The sequence below is a fragment of the Puntigrus tetrazona genome, chromosome 6 (assembly GCF_018831695.1).
Source record: "Puntigrus tetrazona isolate hp1 chromosome 6, ASM1883169v1, whole genome shotgun sequence".
In the NCBI taxonomy this organism is placed as follows: domain Eukaryota; kingdom Metazoa; phylum Chordata; class Actinopteri; order Cypriniformes; family Cyprinidae; genus Puntigrus; species Puntigrus tetrazona.
Window position 1 is genome coordinate 10,432,634 of NC_056704.1, and position 15,305 is coordinate 10,447,938.

Here is a 15,305-nt window from a genome sequence, read left to right on the forward strand (position 1 = left end):
ATAATTGCCGAACAACGCTTTCAGTCAACTCTTAAGATGCATCTGAATTACGCCAGTCATGTATTTTTAAAAGTATGTCATATTGCGTGAGATTCAAATTCATAAATGTGATCAATGCGTGCAAAATTAATCAGATCGTCTTGGTAATAATGAAGATGGGAAATGCAAATAAAATAAAATAACACTTCAAAATACAAAAATATATCACTAGAAAATAAGCAAACGAACGAGATAAAAATAATTTTAGATTTCTAGAATGCAGAGTAAACCAAATGATTTAACTGGTAATATAAACTTATCTTTCCCAGGGGAAGTTTTTGCCCTAAAGGTGTTTTGTGCATGAATTTGCTCTCGTTCCATTTTGTTATAAAATAGTATTGACAGATGGAGATTTCAAAGAGTTCGCAGGCTTTGATCTACGATGTAAAGGTATGTTGCACGTCCCTCATCTCCCTCCAGCATTTATTTATTAATTTCTTTCAGAAGACTTTGTTATTTATCTCATGTGATCTGACATAAGCCTTTAAGCAGAGGCAAACCGCTAAATAATATTCAATAAAAAACTATCAAAGGTATCTCTTCTGCTTTATGCAGAAGCAACTGGTCTTCAATTAGTGTGCCTTTCTTTAGAAGTGAATAAAAACTGATTAAAGAACATCTGTGTTTTGCTTGATTTCTTTTTGAAAAGTGTATAAGCTTCGCTCTCAATTCTTTCACAGTACTTTATCAGAACGTCTAGGAGCTGATGGCCAGAGTAAATATGGCGCAGTAAAATATTTGAATTATAGCAATGTACTGTACTGTTGACCACGTCTGCCCACACAATTAACTTTTTCAATTAAGTGGCAAAGAGCTGCAATGAATGCAAATGGAGACTAAGATGATCAGTCCCTAACCTTCTGCGCTTTTGTATTCCACAGAAGAAACTGACTGTATAGATTTATAGATATCGTACCTGAAACACGAAGACGATGACGACAGAACTGTTGAGTTTTTAAAACATCTACAGAATGTTAACGTCCAAGGTGAATTTGTTAGTAAGTTCGTTTGACTTTCTTTCTTCCATACAGTTTTCAGCGATCCCGAACATCTTAGAGATAATTACGGTTCTCTAACGAGCATCTCTTCCTCGTCCTCGCACTCTTTGTAATATCGCAACAATTATGGCAGAATAAGTGCATAATAAGTTTCTTAAAAGCAATTTGCATTCAGAACGATGGAAATAAAGCCTTTGTGAACGAATACAGAAAAATGTAGATTTCTTCTCGACGCAGCGGAGACACTGAAACATCGAGAGCAACGTCTTCAAACTGTGGATGGAGACTTTAGGGTAGTGCATGCTGATGAGGAACGGATCAAGCTGCTCTTTGCGTGCTCTGTGAAGACTCCCTCAGGAACTGGAGCAATTGTAGCCAAAGCAGAAAGAGAGTTTCACAGTCAAAGCCCTGCAAAGAGCGGCAAAGAGCGGCGACGGTTACAGTGTCGTTCAGTATGCTAATAAACACACGCTTATAGATGTCATTCAAGACGACTGCTGAAAAAAAAAAAAAAAAGAGTAAGAAACGTGGTGTGAATACCAATGTCTTTTTAATTTTTAGAAATTATACAAAAATATATCCGTTTGTTGTTATTGTATAGACACAGGTCCACATAAACCTTTATGTAAGCATCTTGACAGCAGGACATGTACTCTTGTGCAATAATACAATGATCATTCGATTGTACATATAATCTATAACTACATATATACTGTTCCCAGATATATTATCCATTGATTTTTTTTATATATATATATATATATATATATATATATATATATATATATATATATATATATATATATATATATATATATATACAAATACATTATAAAATGATTATAAAATGTTGCATATAAAACATCTCCAAAAACAAACAATAAAAAAGAGAGCATTTCAGGGTAAGATTCCTTCATTCATTGTCTTGTCAGTACAAGTGTTCATTATTTCAAGCATAGTGAAAAGTAGGATCTTTTTGGAAGCATGGGAGAAGGAAAAAAAATGTAATTGCTGCTTTTTGCATAACCCCTTTGATATACTCAACAAAATAACAGGGATGATTAAATGATGATAGAAGAAGACAAAAACCTTTAGTGGGCTTCGTACAAAATTTCAACAAAGCAGAAAAAAAGAGAAAAACAATTCCATGTATGTTTTTCAATTTATGCTGAAAACTGTGAATCCTATATGTCTGGTACACGCTCTACAGTACCGTAATGGACTAAATAAATGCCATATTAAAAAGTGTGCACTTGTTTTCTTATGACAGTCATGTCCTTTGTTCTGAACATAGGTAGAAAACGAAACAAGCCTTCATTTCATATCTCTGCTTATATTTAGATCAACAAAAACTAATACAAACTGTATAATAGAAACATCATATCTGAATGTTTATTACAATTATTAAACCTTATTCTACAGTGCAATTCAAACTTTACTGCATACGGTACTCGGGGTTCACTGGAAAAACGTGCCCGCGGCAATGTTTCGGACAAATTATTTTATGTTGCATCTTGCAGTCAAGCCCGAAGAAGTACTGCTAATGTTTCATCCTCCTCCAAACTGCTTCACTACACGGGTCGTTGAATGAGACATTTGTGACATCTGACATACAATGCCACTCACATCAAATTGTTCAAATCATAATATAAGACATATTTGCCGTGTTAAGCACGAATGTGACTTGCACCAGATGAGTTACAGAGCAAGTTTACTGTATCAGCTGGAGCTGGTCACATGATGCAAACACAGTATTGTACAGTATTGGTCTTAAACGGTTCATAATATTGTGCAAGGAACAGCAAAAATAAGACTTTATTAATAAATAATCTGCTCCTGTAGTCATGATTAGTTTAAAATACGTGTTTTACATCCACTAGTGTTCATCAAAGGTGAACTAGATACGAGTTTTTAAAAAAAAAATGGAGATAGAGGCACATTTTTCCAATGAGCCTAATGTTGGAAGAAATTCCGATAGATTGCAAAGAAATAAACATGGTATTTTACATTTGATGAGCTAATGAATATTCCCCATCATACGCAATGTGTGTTTGCTCTGCGTGGGATTTTGATTCAGTTTGATATATTAAGTCACAATCGCACGGAGAGAAAAAAGCTATTTAAATCCTTGATAATGCAAATGTTTTTTTATATTTGCAGAAGAATGAGCTTTGCTGTGCATATTTAGTAGTAATGAGCTGCATTCAGGCTATGTCAATGCTTCTAGAGAGGGATAGCGTGAGAGTTTGTCTTGTCTGATTCGTCAGATTAAAGGACAATATGGACCCAATTAGTCCAAATAGGAAGATGACAATATGATATTTTCTGACGGTTGTTTTTCAAACGATAACGTCTACTCTTTAAGGTCACTTTACTGGTTACAATGAGGCTTTTCTTTATTCTGCAGTCATTGGTATTGCTAGATCTCCACATTATTAGAGCACATCAAAAATCTTCAGATGAGAAAAAAAATGACATTGTTGTTTCAAACCTTCTTTCTTTTTTAACACCTCAGCAAAATATACACACTGCTCTTTCTCATACAATGAAAGTCAATGGTGACTGGGAGTGTCAAGCTACAAATATATCAAAAAGCACACTAACAATCCATATTAGAGAGTAAAAGAAAGAAAACAATACTTAATATTAAATATATTATTATTAAATATGAACATTATTCTTAATATCATTATTAACTCATATTTTGTGTGTGTGAACTTTCTTCAGTCCAGTATTGAAACACTGGAAACACTATAAATGCACTTGTTAATTTTTCATGAATTATGATTAAACAGCAAAAAGACATGCACCTTGAACAGAAGGGGTGCGTTTTTATAATTATACTAAACAATACTTCAGATGGATACTTGTACTTGCTAAACAACGCATTCTATCCAATCAGAACATCACTTTAGAGCTTGATAGTTGCTGGTTACCATTAACTTTCTTTAAATGAAAAAGAGCGGCATGAACACCCTGCTTAACATCTGTGTTAGTGGTTAAATATCGGAAAAAATCGAATGCTTGCAACAACATGAGGGTGAGTAAACTTACTGCATTCTAACTAGGTTTATGTGATGGATTACAGCACTGGTGATAAGGTGAGGTTGATTGTGCTTTTCAGAAGTGACGGTGTTTTAGAGGTGTTCGGTCTAACACGTTGTGTACATGTGTGACAGAGCAGCAGAAACGTATCCCACCCCTTTAGATTCTGTTAGATTTTATAAAAGAATTGTATAATACATATTCGTAAATGTATTAATGCATACTGCAAAACAAGCAAAAATTAATAAGCTTTATGTTTTGGTCTGAGAGCATGACTAAGTCAGACAGTGGTGCAAGAAATTCACTGAAAGTGCGAGAACTGACATCCTTGATAAATGTCACGAAAACCCATGAGAGGTTAGCAGCCAGTCAGTACAATCTACAGAATCATAAAAGATGAAACTGAAAAGTATATATATATATATATATATATATATATAGTGATTCCCTTCATGTATTACAGGTGATAAGTGGCACATAAAAATCAAATCCGAGGCTAATCATTTTTCAGTTCATGGTGCAGAGGCCAGTGTGTAATGTACTTCCGGTGCCAAAGCACTATCTGACAAAATCAAAAAATTAGAGGCACTTCATATAAGCAGAAAAAAGTGAACAAAAATCATCCACTAATTCCAAATGTATGTGCAACTTTATAGTGTGCTGCCATCATTTCAAACCTTTCTTCCTTAACATGGTTCTTACGTGGGCTTTTAGATGTTTGCTACGCTATTGTGATTTGGCTGTAGTGAAGTAAGTCTCAGAAGCTTGATTCAGGCACTGCCTTCTTTCTGCCCAGCGAGTTTGTGCTGTAGCGTGTGCGTTGCAGGGTGTTCTGAGAGCCCCTGTCCGTTGGAACGCTCTGCGGCTGAGCCGAGGATGTGCCATTCCTGTGTAGAGATGCTGTCCGTCTTAAGCTTAGATCAGCCTTGCTCTGAATATTGGAAGAACTTTGTGAGCGTTTGATGTCTGATGACCCACGACTCACCTTGCCATTTGCAAATTCATCTCCGAGTCTGCTCCGAACTTGGTTAGTGCTATTAGCTTTACCTTCTGAAGTTCTTTTGTGTGTCCCATTGGAAAGAGAAACTCCAGGTGGGCTCTTCACCTCTGAGTCACCCCTTTTCACAGATTCACTATCTCGAGACCTCCGAAGCGAGTCTTTCTTCATGAAACCGCCTTTAAGAAAAGCAAAGACACTGTCGTGGTGTTTTGTTTCCTGTCCCTTTCTCTGTTTCTCCTCTAGATGGTGTCGCTCCTCGTCTGGACCGCCCCTGTGTGTTGTTTCCCACCCACTTGGACCACTGGAACTGGACTGGATCCCTGTGCCGGAGCTGTTTTTGGACTGTGATTTGTCCTGTTTTGATTTTCTGCTGCTCCGTCTCGTCAGGGTTCCATCTTCTCTTGGTCTACTGCTGCTGCCCGGTTGTTGGCCCGTCGCTTTTTCTGAGCTGCTTCTTTCTTGACCCTGTGGTATTTTGAGAAACTCTGGAGCTCCGAGGCTGCTGTGGCTTGAAGATTTGGCTGTGGATTTTTTCATATCTTCTTCTTTACCATTTTCTTTATCGGAAGGTCGAGTCATTAGGGCAACGATGGGGTCTTTGGTGCATTTTGGCCTTCTGCCAGACTCTAAATACTCCACCAGCTCTGCAGGAGCCTTGGCAGGAGCTTGGGCAGGTTTGTGGCGGTCTTTGTTCCCAAAGGACCACCGCAATGGGAGCACTCTGGTTTTGGGGGGACTTTTCATGCTCACGCTACGCCCTTGGATTCCTCGCACAAAAGGTCTGCTTTCGAACCCACCTAGAGACACTGACATTTACACAGTATTTACCACAGGGTGGAAAACACATTCCTACAACAAAACTCTGATGAAATCTCTGCCAAGAAGCATCCTTATGGTATTTACATTTCTTATTTACAATGACGAGAACAAACTGGATGGGCACACTCACCTCTCTCTTCCATTGAGGGTTCATTTTGAAAGACGGGAGACTCTGGGGAATCTGGGATGAAAGAAGGGCATGTTGTGGAAGACCGCGATACCATACTTCCTCTTTTACTGTCACCATTCAAACGGATGAGCCAGTGATCTGACATGGAGGAGCTGGTGGAACCTGTACATTGAGACAGTGAAGACTGTTTAGTAGCTGGTACATGTTTCTCCTAGCACTCTCACAGCCCCTTTATTTTTAATAACTACTATTCATCACCCGCACATGTTCTGTATTATCGTTTCCATGACGACCAAGTCATGCATATGCATGCAGCGGCATGTTAGCCACCAGCCAAAATGAAATGAAATGAAACCCTTCATTCAGTTTTTACAGTGGAAGAGACAAGTGGAAATGTATTTTTTATGGCAATTAACATACTGTAAATACTGTTGATTAAACCTTTAGGAGAAACTACAATGAACAGAAAATCTGTTCCTACACTCAAAATCCAGTCCCTGGTAACACTACATTTATCTTGCAATTACTGTGGAACCTTTGCAATAATGCAATTACTTTGCATTGTTGATCCACTACGGAAAAGGTCATTCAGCCTCCATCTGCAATGTGGCCACAAAAGGCTCATTTACTCACCTCTGACCGAGCTGTTGGCGGACCAGGGTGGGATGACATTTCTTTTCTGGTAAAACAGGATATATGCCCCTCGAGTGCACAGTTCCTCATCTGGCACGATCTCCACACTGCTGTCGTCATAACTGTACCAGTGGCCGTCCACTGAATTCCTACAATAGGCTGTTTTACAAAGAAATGATATCTCTGGAAAAAAACTACAATGCCATTCAGTACATCCTCAAAAATAGTTTATCTTTTCTAACAAAGATTTTTCAATTGAATTTACCACATCCAAATTAAAAAAATAAAGAAAAAGAAAATGTATTCATCAAAGAATCATAAAATGGTGGTTTATATTGTTATCAAAGATTTCTATTTTACATAAATTGTGTAATTTAGAACATGTATTCATCAAAGAATCATAAAAAAGGATCATGTGACACTGAACACTGCAGTAAAGGCTGATTAAAATTTTTCTTTGCATTGCAAGAATACATTTTATTTTAAAGTACAGTATATGAAAATAGAACACTGTAAATTTTAATTCCAAAAATATTTCACGAGATTGCATTTTTATTCATATTATATATATACAGTACACAGACACACTATATTGCCAAAAGTATTGGGTAAACTCCCTTCCAATTAATAGGTTTAACTACTTTAGTAATATCCATGAGTACAAATATTAATCTTAAAGCATATAATGATATTGTAGGAAATTGTGTGCTTCTAGTTTTATAGCCTCTGTGTATAAGGCAAGGTTAAAAAAGAAATGATTGATTGAGTCAGTGTGGAAGAACCTGACTGGTCTGCATAAAGCCATCCTTACCTTATACACATTATCATGGCATTATCACGTTAGAATAGAAAAGGGTTCTGTCCAAACCGCTGCTATAACATTACAAGCACACAATTCCCTAGAATATCATTATATGCTTTAAGATTAAGATTTGTACTCATGGATATTACTAAAGTATTCAAACCTGTTCATTAGAAGGGGTCACCCTTTACTTTTGGCAATATAGTGTATGTTGTATTTTCATCAAATGACCTCTAATGCTCATTTCTACCTTTAATAACCTTTAGTTGCAGGTTTAGTGAAAAAAACTCCTAAGAGAATGTCCTAAGATAAGTCATTTCTCAGAGAATGTGCAGATATTGCTTATATGTTCTGTCCCACTGTGGCCTCCCACAGTAGTGGATCCTGGTACCAGACCAGACGGGAAGTACACATTCAAAATAAATACCTGGGCAAAATGTAATTTTTTTTTCTTTTTTCTACTATTATCTGTATTTCAACATGTGATTTATTTGTTCCATTGTCTTTGTGGTATCTGGGCAAAACATCCAGACAAAAGTTCGATCGGATGAAAGGATTAGTTATCCAGTAGCGATGTTTTAATAAGTTCATTTATGATATGTAAACACGCCACTTCTGTGGAATTGAAAAGGTAAAGGTGCCATCTAGAGGTGGTGACATTGACATTATGAGGTATATTAGATTTACACCTTTCTTAATGATGAGCTTCCTTTTAATGTCAAACTGTAATACTGATATTTGATTATTTATAATACGAGTAGAGCACATCTATATATTTGCGTTTAGTTTTGCATTGTATATTTGTAATCGTATATGTTGATATTTAGTGTTTTTAATTGATAAATCAATACAGTGATATAGAAATTTGTAAGTCTGTATTACTATTTCATGACATTTATTGGTGAGTATTTATTGTCTTCTAAAATATTAAGTATAAGTATTTAATTTACTATTTATATTTGTAGAAGAACAGCTGAGGTCAAACGTTTACAGACCTCTCTCAAAATATGCAAAATGTGAATTATTTTACCAAAATAAGAATGATCATACAAAAAGTGCAGTTATTGTTTATTTAACACTGACCTGAATACTTCATTAAAATATTTTATTCAGTCATTATATGAATAATTTTAATGAATATTTGCATAACACTTTAGAAAAGGGAACGCATTTACTATTAACTATGACTTTTCCCTCAAAGGAATATAATGCATTTGCTGCTTATTACAGTTTTTTTTACGATTGCTTAGGCAATTTTGTCGAAACATTACAAACGGTTCGCACATCCACACACACACAAGAAACAGAACATCTCAGCTCTTTTGCAAAATGAAACACTGCTTTCAAAACTTTATAATAATTTAACAAAACCCACTTTTGGTACCACATGGTACACACATGGGTCATACTGATTCTGTTTGAACCACTTAATATTAAACACTTTCTACCTTTCTAATGATACAATATGGGCTTGCTTTTTTTTTGGCTTTTTTTTGAGTTTTGAGATACATGAATTGGCCAAACGCAATACACAAAGCAGGTATTGCAAACTGAAAGTATTTCATATTCTGCATATTCTAAATACAATACAGTGCATACACTGGGAAGGGAAGGGAAGGGAAGGGAAGGGAAGAATCTACTCGAATGGCAAATTCGTCCTTGCCCACACTCTGCATCTATTAGGTCACAGTCATCCTCCATAGCTTAACTGACCAGGGCTATATAACCAGTATAACCAGGGCACGAATTAGACTGGCCTACGCAAAATATGGACATTCACTTGTCAATATTACAATGCCTTTCTATAGCCTTGACTGATTAAAAAAACAACAACATTTAGTCAAATGATCAAATGAACCCCTTTCAGTGTAATGCTGTTGACCAGTTAACTTTTTGCTAAAATCCCCATAACAACACTTGTTTCTGTCTGTCAGATGCACGTGAAAGCTGAGTGCTTTCATTGGCTGGTAGAAAGACAAAAATAGGTTGTATAATTTTCACCTAAAAAACTAGATAAGGTAATTGTGAATAATTATATTTTGGATCAATTCTCAGTCATTTCGCCAACGAAAATAAAGCCCTATGGGAACCGTTGCACGTCTCTAACCAACACACAGCAGTGTTTCAATAATTCAATGAATCAATAATTCAGCGAACCATTCATTCAGGCTCTACCTTTGTTTCTGAACGAATCAGCCGTTTGAACGAACCGATTGAATGATTCACTTATTAACACAAGGATTGGTATTTTTGTATGTTGACTTAAAAATACGTATTTCTAAAACTGCTTATATTTCAGCTTTCTATTTGTAATGTCTATTCAGTGTTTTTTTTTCTAAACTAACACAACAATATCTATTACTTTATCTTTTTTTCGGCACATGATGTGAACGTTAACAAATTACTCTTTAATTAATTAATCATAATATTACTTAATTAGATTTTTTTTTTAATTCCCAAGCAAGGTAGTTGTAAGTTTAAGTATTGGGTAGGATTACCGATCTAGAATAAGGCATTAGTATTTGCTTAATTATTACTAATAAATGGCTAATATTTTAATAATATGCTTATGACCCTAAAATAAAGTGTTCCCGATATTTCACATATAAGATTTTTACACAGTCTAAAAATTACATATAGGTTTACGTATAGTGCACAAGAGAAAATAAGCTGAATTTATAAAATTGACCCTGTTCAAAAGTTTTAACACTGAACGACGACCTTTTTTGTTTGTTTGTTTATTGATAATTCTTCAAGAGTGTTTTATATTTTAAATGTGCTGTGGGATCTATTTTTGATACAATTTTCTTTTCTTATCTGCTTATACGATTTCATTTGTACTTCATTCATATTGTTTCCACAGCATACAAGAATTCACCCTGACTTTCTAGTTTTATATCACTCGTATGAAACTTAAAATCTCCTATAGCTGAAGAAGCATTAAACAACTGCAAGTATACCCATTCTAAAAGAAAACACCATAAGAGATCCCAGCGTCCTCACCTGTGTAATGTCCTCCATGCATGCCTCCGTGGTGGTTACAGACTGCATACAGGTCATAAAGGAAGTCAGTATCTCCATGTTTCCAAGTTGCAGGCCACGGGGCCAGATTCTTCATGCTCTGACTGCGTTTCACCACGTGGGGAGTCATATCCAGACCGCTTACGGGAAAGCGAATGAGGGTGGAGAGCTTGTTCCGCCGTTTGCCCACCTGCCGAAAACGCTTGAGGTGCAGAATGAGGATGTCAGGCAGGGTCCATAAACTCATCTTCACCATCCCCTGCTGCATCTGCTTACAGTGGGGGCACTTCCACGCATCGTCTGGCGCCAGCTGCAAAGGGAATAGAAACATTTGCTGTAAACGGTCTAGAACTCATTCGCGATGTATGTCACAGACAACAAATCAGTGCAGTTAGTCAGAGCCCCCCCGACTGATTCGAAATCACAGGCAAATAAATAACATTTTCTTTCTTGGGTTTGCTAAAATGCAGGTTTCTCCACGGTCAACTAAACATGTCATTATCCGAACCTGTTTTGTCTCAGTGTGGTGCAGTGAAACATTTATATACTGCTGCGACAAACTGGATTGCGGCGAGCATGCAGAGAGGAAAGGACGACTGCATCTCAATGTTTGCGCGACCTCCGGAGAGCACCAGTAAAATTAAAAGACATTTATATCTTCAAAATACGTAGCGCAGAAAAAATGCATGATTTAATACCTGCTGGACGGCTGTATCTCGCATGCACTGCACAATGTTAAAAGCGTTTTTTTCTCCCCCGTAACTGAAGTGTTGCCTCAGTAACGACATGACACTGTTAGAGGATCGATAATAATTTGTGGAGCCAATAATGATGAGGTAACTCTCAGGGGTTCATGGGTAAGATTTATCAAGTGGTACTTGTCAAGAGCAGGCAATATATATATATATATATATATATATATATATATATATATATATATATATATATATATATAGAGAGAATGAATTCAGAGTGACCTTTCAAAGAGAGTGAGAGGATGTGGGACGTGAGAGACAAAACCGGTAGGTGGGAGACCAGCTCCATTTGCTCCTCAAGTGGGTTTTTAAATCAGATCGAATAATCTTGAATATGGAATAGAAATCATTCTTGCTAATCGAAACGTCTAACGCCTTCACTTGCAAAAGTAGACTCCTCGGAGAACCTTTTTACCGCACTTGTGTAAAAAATAACAGTTTCTATTCAACATCAGCCCACCCTATGAAAGTGCATATGAAAAAAAAACAGCATTATGTTAATTTTGGTGAAACGCTTCTTAACTGAAGTAAGTTCTTGATCTGAACAATTATAGCCGCTACATAAAATTTAATCAAATGCTCCTGACATCATAACAACATAATTGATTCAGATCCTGGAAATCCTAACACCGTAAACGCTCTGCTAGGATACAGATTTATATAATTGGTTGGCTCTTATGTTAGATTGTAGAGCTCTCGAGATTTCAGTATAATCACTGTTTCAAGTATTTTATTATTTCTTCATCTTCGGTCCATGTTTTTAGAGCTGATTTTTGTTTTGCTTTTCATCAAAATCCACTTCATATACTTAAACATTCGCCTCTGAGACAACAAACACAGATGACAGCAGCAGGCCACTTCAGAGTCTGCAGAGGCACTAAACTCAGAACCAGACAGACCTAGAATAGAACATTATGAAATATATCAAATGCTAGGTAACAAAAAATAAAAAAAAAGAGGAACTCATTTTCTTTGGCACTTTCAGCTCTGGTTGACAATTCATAGCATGTAGCAAGTTTTTTTTAAATATATGCAATTAAAAATAAATCAAGTAGATAGAATAGCATAGAAAAAGAACAGGGAACTCTCTTTTTCTTAGAACAAGTGGTTAGAAATAGAGATAGAGGGTCAAGAAAAGAAAAAAAATAGATCAAATATAATTAGAATAGAAAGAGTTAGAGGGTCAAACTAATATGGAAGAGACGTGTTTACAAAGAAAACGCTGTTATTTTTGATTTTCTTCGTTTTTACATTGATGATAATAGTTACAATAATAACTTTCACTAACATAAAGGGTTATGCCAGTTTTGGTTTTTTTTGCAGTATATCTTTTTAATAATTCACTGAGATTTTTGTATGCGCAACGAGTCTGACAACAGCCAGCGCTCCACACATAGATCTCATCATCATCAGGTATGTAACAGAAACTGAAGACATACCGGATCCACAAAAACTGTGGCAATGCCTCCAAGATGCATGAAAGGTTTTAGGCGCTATTAATGCGAGTGTAACAGCTCAAAAATACTGTAAAGTGAGAATGCCTCCAAAAATAACGCCATAAATAGATTTGATCAATTAATGTACATTAACATCAACATTTCTTGTAACCATCCTATGCATCTAAAACATCTTTTGTCCTGGGTACACTTGTGTAGCTTTGCAAGGTGTCTTCCGAGTATCTTGGAGATGTCGTAACAGTTCTTCTGTATTCTCATTTAATCTGTTTCTTCATGTAACTCCAGACAGAATGGATGATGATGATGATGATGATGATGATGATGACTCCTATATGCACTGAATTATATAATGGCATATATATATATATATATATATATATATAGTATTACAAGTAACACATTCACGTATCCGATTTTTAAATGAAAGACATAATAAATGAAGAGTGAGATAAGCAGAGTGTGAGTGGAGGAGAAAGTACCTGCTCCTCTTTGGTGTAGAGCTGAAAACACTCATCCAGCGTGCAATTGTGCTGCTGTACATGATTCTGCTGCTGGATTCTCACACTCTCTGCATCCTCAATAACTTCCTCTTGAATGCTACCGAAGAGACTGAAACAGATACGAATCACGCATTAAGATGACTTTTAAATCAGATCAGATTCTTACTAATACTGGGAACTGGGCACTTGCGGTGGTTTTTAAATGAAACGGTCTGCCTTTAAATAAGAACATTTTATGAAGCAGCATGTGTCTTACCATTCTTTGATTCTGTTCTCCCACTCAATCACAATCTTCACGTGCAGAGGGCCGCCAGGACCGCATAATTTAAGGGCCCTGTGAGAGACACGGTTCAGGTTGTGAGTATGGTATTCAGGCACTAGGGGGCAGACTATAATCAATATTGTGAAGTTCATAGTCTATTCAGTCTCAGTCAGTATAGAATTTGGCACACTGACACTGTCAAGAAAACTGAATTTACACTACTGCTCAAACTTCTGGGGGTTTTCAAAGCATGTACTTTTACACACTAATCTGATCTTCATATATATATATATATATATATATATATATATATATATATATATATATATATATATATAATATTTATAACTGCTGTTGTTTTAAACTTTATTATTATTAACTATTAAGCAGCATTTCTGTTATAGGTTTTTTGGCCCTTGGCTGTGCAGTACAGGAGGGACGGTAAGGAAACCACCGAGACGGGAGGTATGACATGTAACTGGGTCAGGACCAGACACATCTAAAACAAATGTCACACCGCTGTTATACAGCTATACATGCTTTTCTAAAGCATGCTCTTTTAAATCGTTTCATATTTACAAAAAGGCAAAACACAAAAAAGGAGGAAAAGATTAAGGGAGAGAACGAAAAAGCTAAAAAAAAAGCTCTGACTATCATTAACGGCTTCTCAGACTGAATAAATAGATCAATCGAATGCAGCCCTATGGACACAAATGGCAATAATCACCTGGCTAAAGCACAAGAGAGAGAAGAAACCCACAGCGTTCCCAGCCTCAGCCCTCACGGTTCACCCTGTGCGATTCAGCAAACAATCGATCAAATATGACAGAGGGAAAAGATGCGGCAAAAAGGAGCGCAGGGTAATTTGAAGATGTGACTGGAGCATGGCTGAGTTTTTCTGAGAGCTAGGCTAAAGCCAGATTAATTCTGACACGCAGTCCGTCTGCGTTAATTGCGATTGTTTCTGAGAGGATTTAAATGCAGGGAACAATAATTCAGAGACGTGAGGGGAATTCACTCCAATTCATCAGCTCTGGTCTATTGAGAAGAAAGCTCAGACGCGCACATGCAGGGCTTTTCTTATCTCCTACCGAACAACTTATCTTGTCTTACACTGAACAATTTACGTTATCTCAACCTGAACTTTGGGGAGCCAAAACACACACACACACACACACACACACACACACACTCGACTTTGTTTCTGGAGTTACACTAAAAGTTTGCATGTTTTTTCTTCGTTCTCTGAACTTGTGTTGGTACCAACAATCTCTCTGATGATCAATGTTTGTGGCACCCATATGCTTCCTGTCATTACTTGGAAAATGTGGTCTTCTTGACTCGATCTTGCCTGTGAAACCTCTAGATGAATGAATACATCTTCAGCAATGGCTGACAAACTTAATTACTTGCACAGTTAAACACTGCTGGCTTTCAGCACACAAGAGCAGCAGCTTGCGTCAGAGAGCAGCAGGTAACCACATGAGAAATGGAACGGCTCTGCTATCATCTGAACATCATAATTACAAATAAACAACCTATTTATACAGTGACAGACATGGATGAGAGTGCAAAAATGAATCGTCGGTAGGAAGGGTTGATCAGACACCTCGGCAGCATTCTTTTTTCTCAAATCTGCACCGAACAAAAAAAGTGCTACAGTAGTATCCTTGTATAGCGAAGTCACGGTACTGTATATGTGGATCATTAGTTAATGCTTACAAATGTTTTTAAACTTTCAATGCGTACGATCATGCAAATCTCCAAATGATTTCGCAGAAACCATTTGTTAATATGCTAACAAAGGTCATTAAATCTTAAGTTTACGTAAAAAAAATTAGCTT

The 15,305-nt window shown here is 36.5% G+C and overlaps 1 protein-coding gene across 3 annotated transcripts in view; it reads right to left on the reverse strand.

Annotated features, from left to right (window-relative positions):
• Positions 1 to 1,570: 1,570 nt before the first annotated feature.
• Positions 1,571 to 15,305, reverse strand: part of usp43a (ubiquitin specific peptidase 43a) — a 74,800-nt gene continuing 61,065 nt past the window's right edge. For 2 of the 3 annotated variants that reach the window (XM_043241622.1, XM_043241619.1), the window contains 6 exons: positions 13,456 to 13,533; positions 13,179 to 13,308; positions 10,470 to 10,797; positions 6,665 to 6,823; positions 6,032 to 6,193; positions 1,571 to 5,888 (listed from right to left, as the gene is read on the reverse strand). In XM_043241622.1, coding sequence (XP_043097557.1) covers positions 4,840 to 5,888; positions 6,032 to 6,193; positions 6,665 to 6,823; positions 10,470 to 10,797; positions 13,179 to 13,308; positions 13,456 to 13,533 — 1,906 coding nt within the window. In that variant the 3' untranslated portion in view covers positions 1,571 to 4,839. The remainder of the gene's footprint in view (positions 5,889 to 6,031; positions 6,194 to 6,664; positions 6,824 to 10,469; positions 10,798 to 13,178; positions 13,309 to 13,455; positions 13,534 to 15,305) is intronic. The other variant, XM_043241620.1, reaches the window with a different exon arrangement.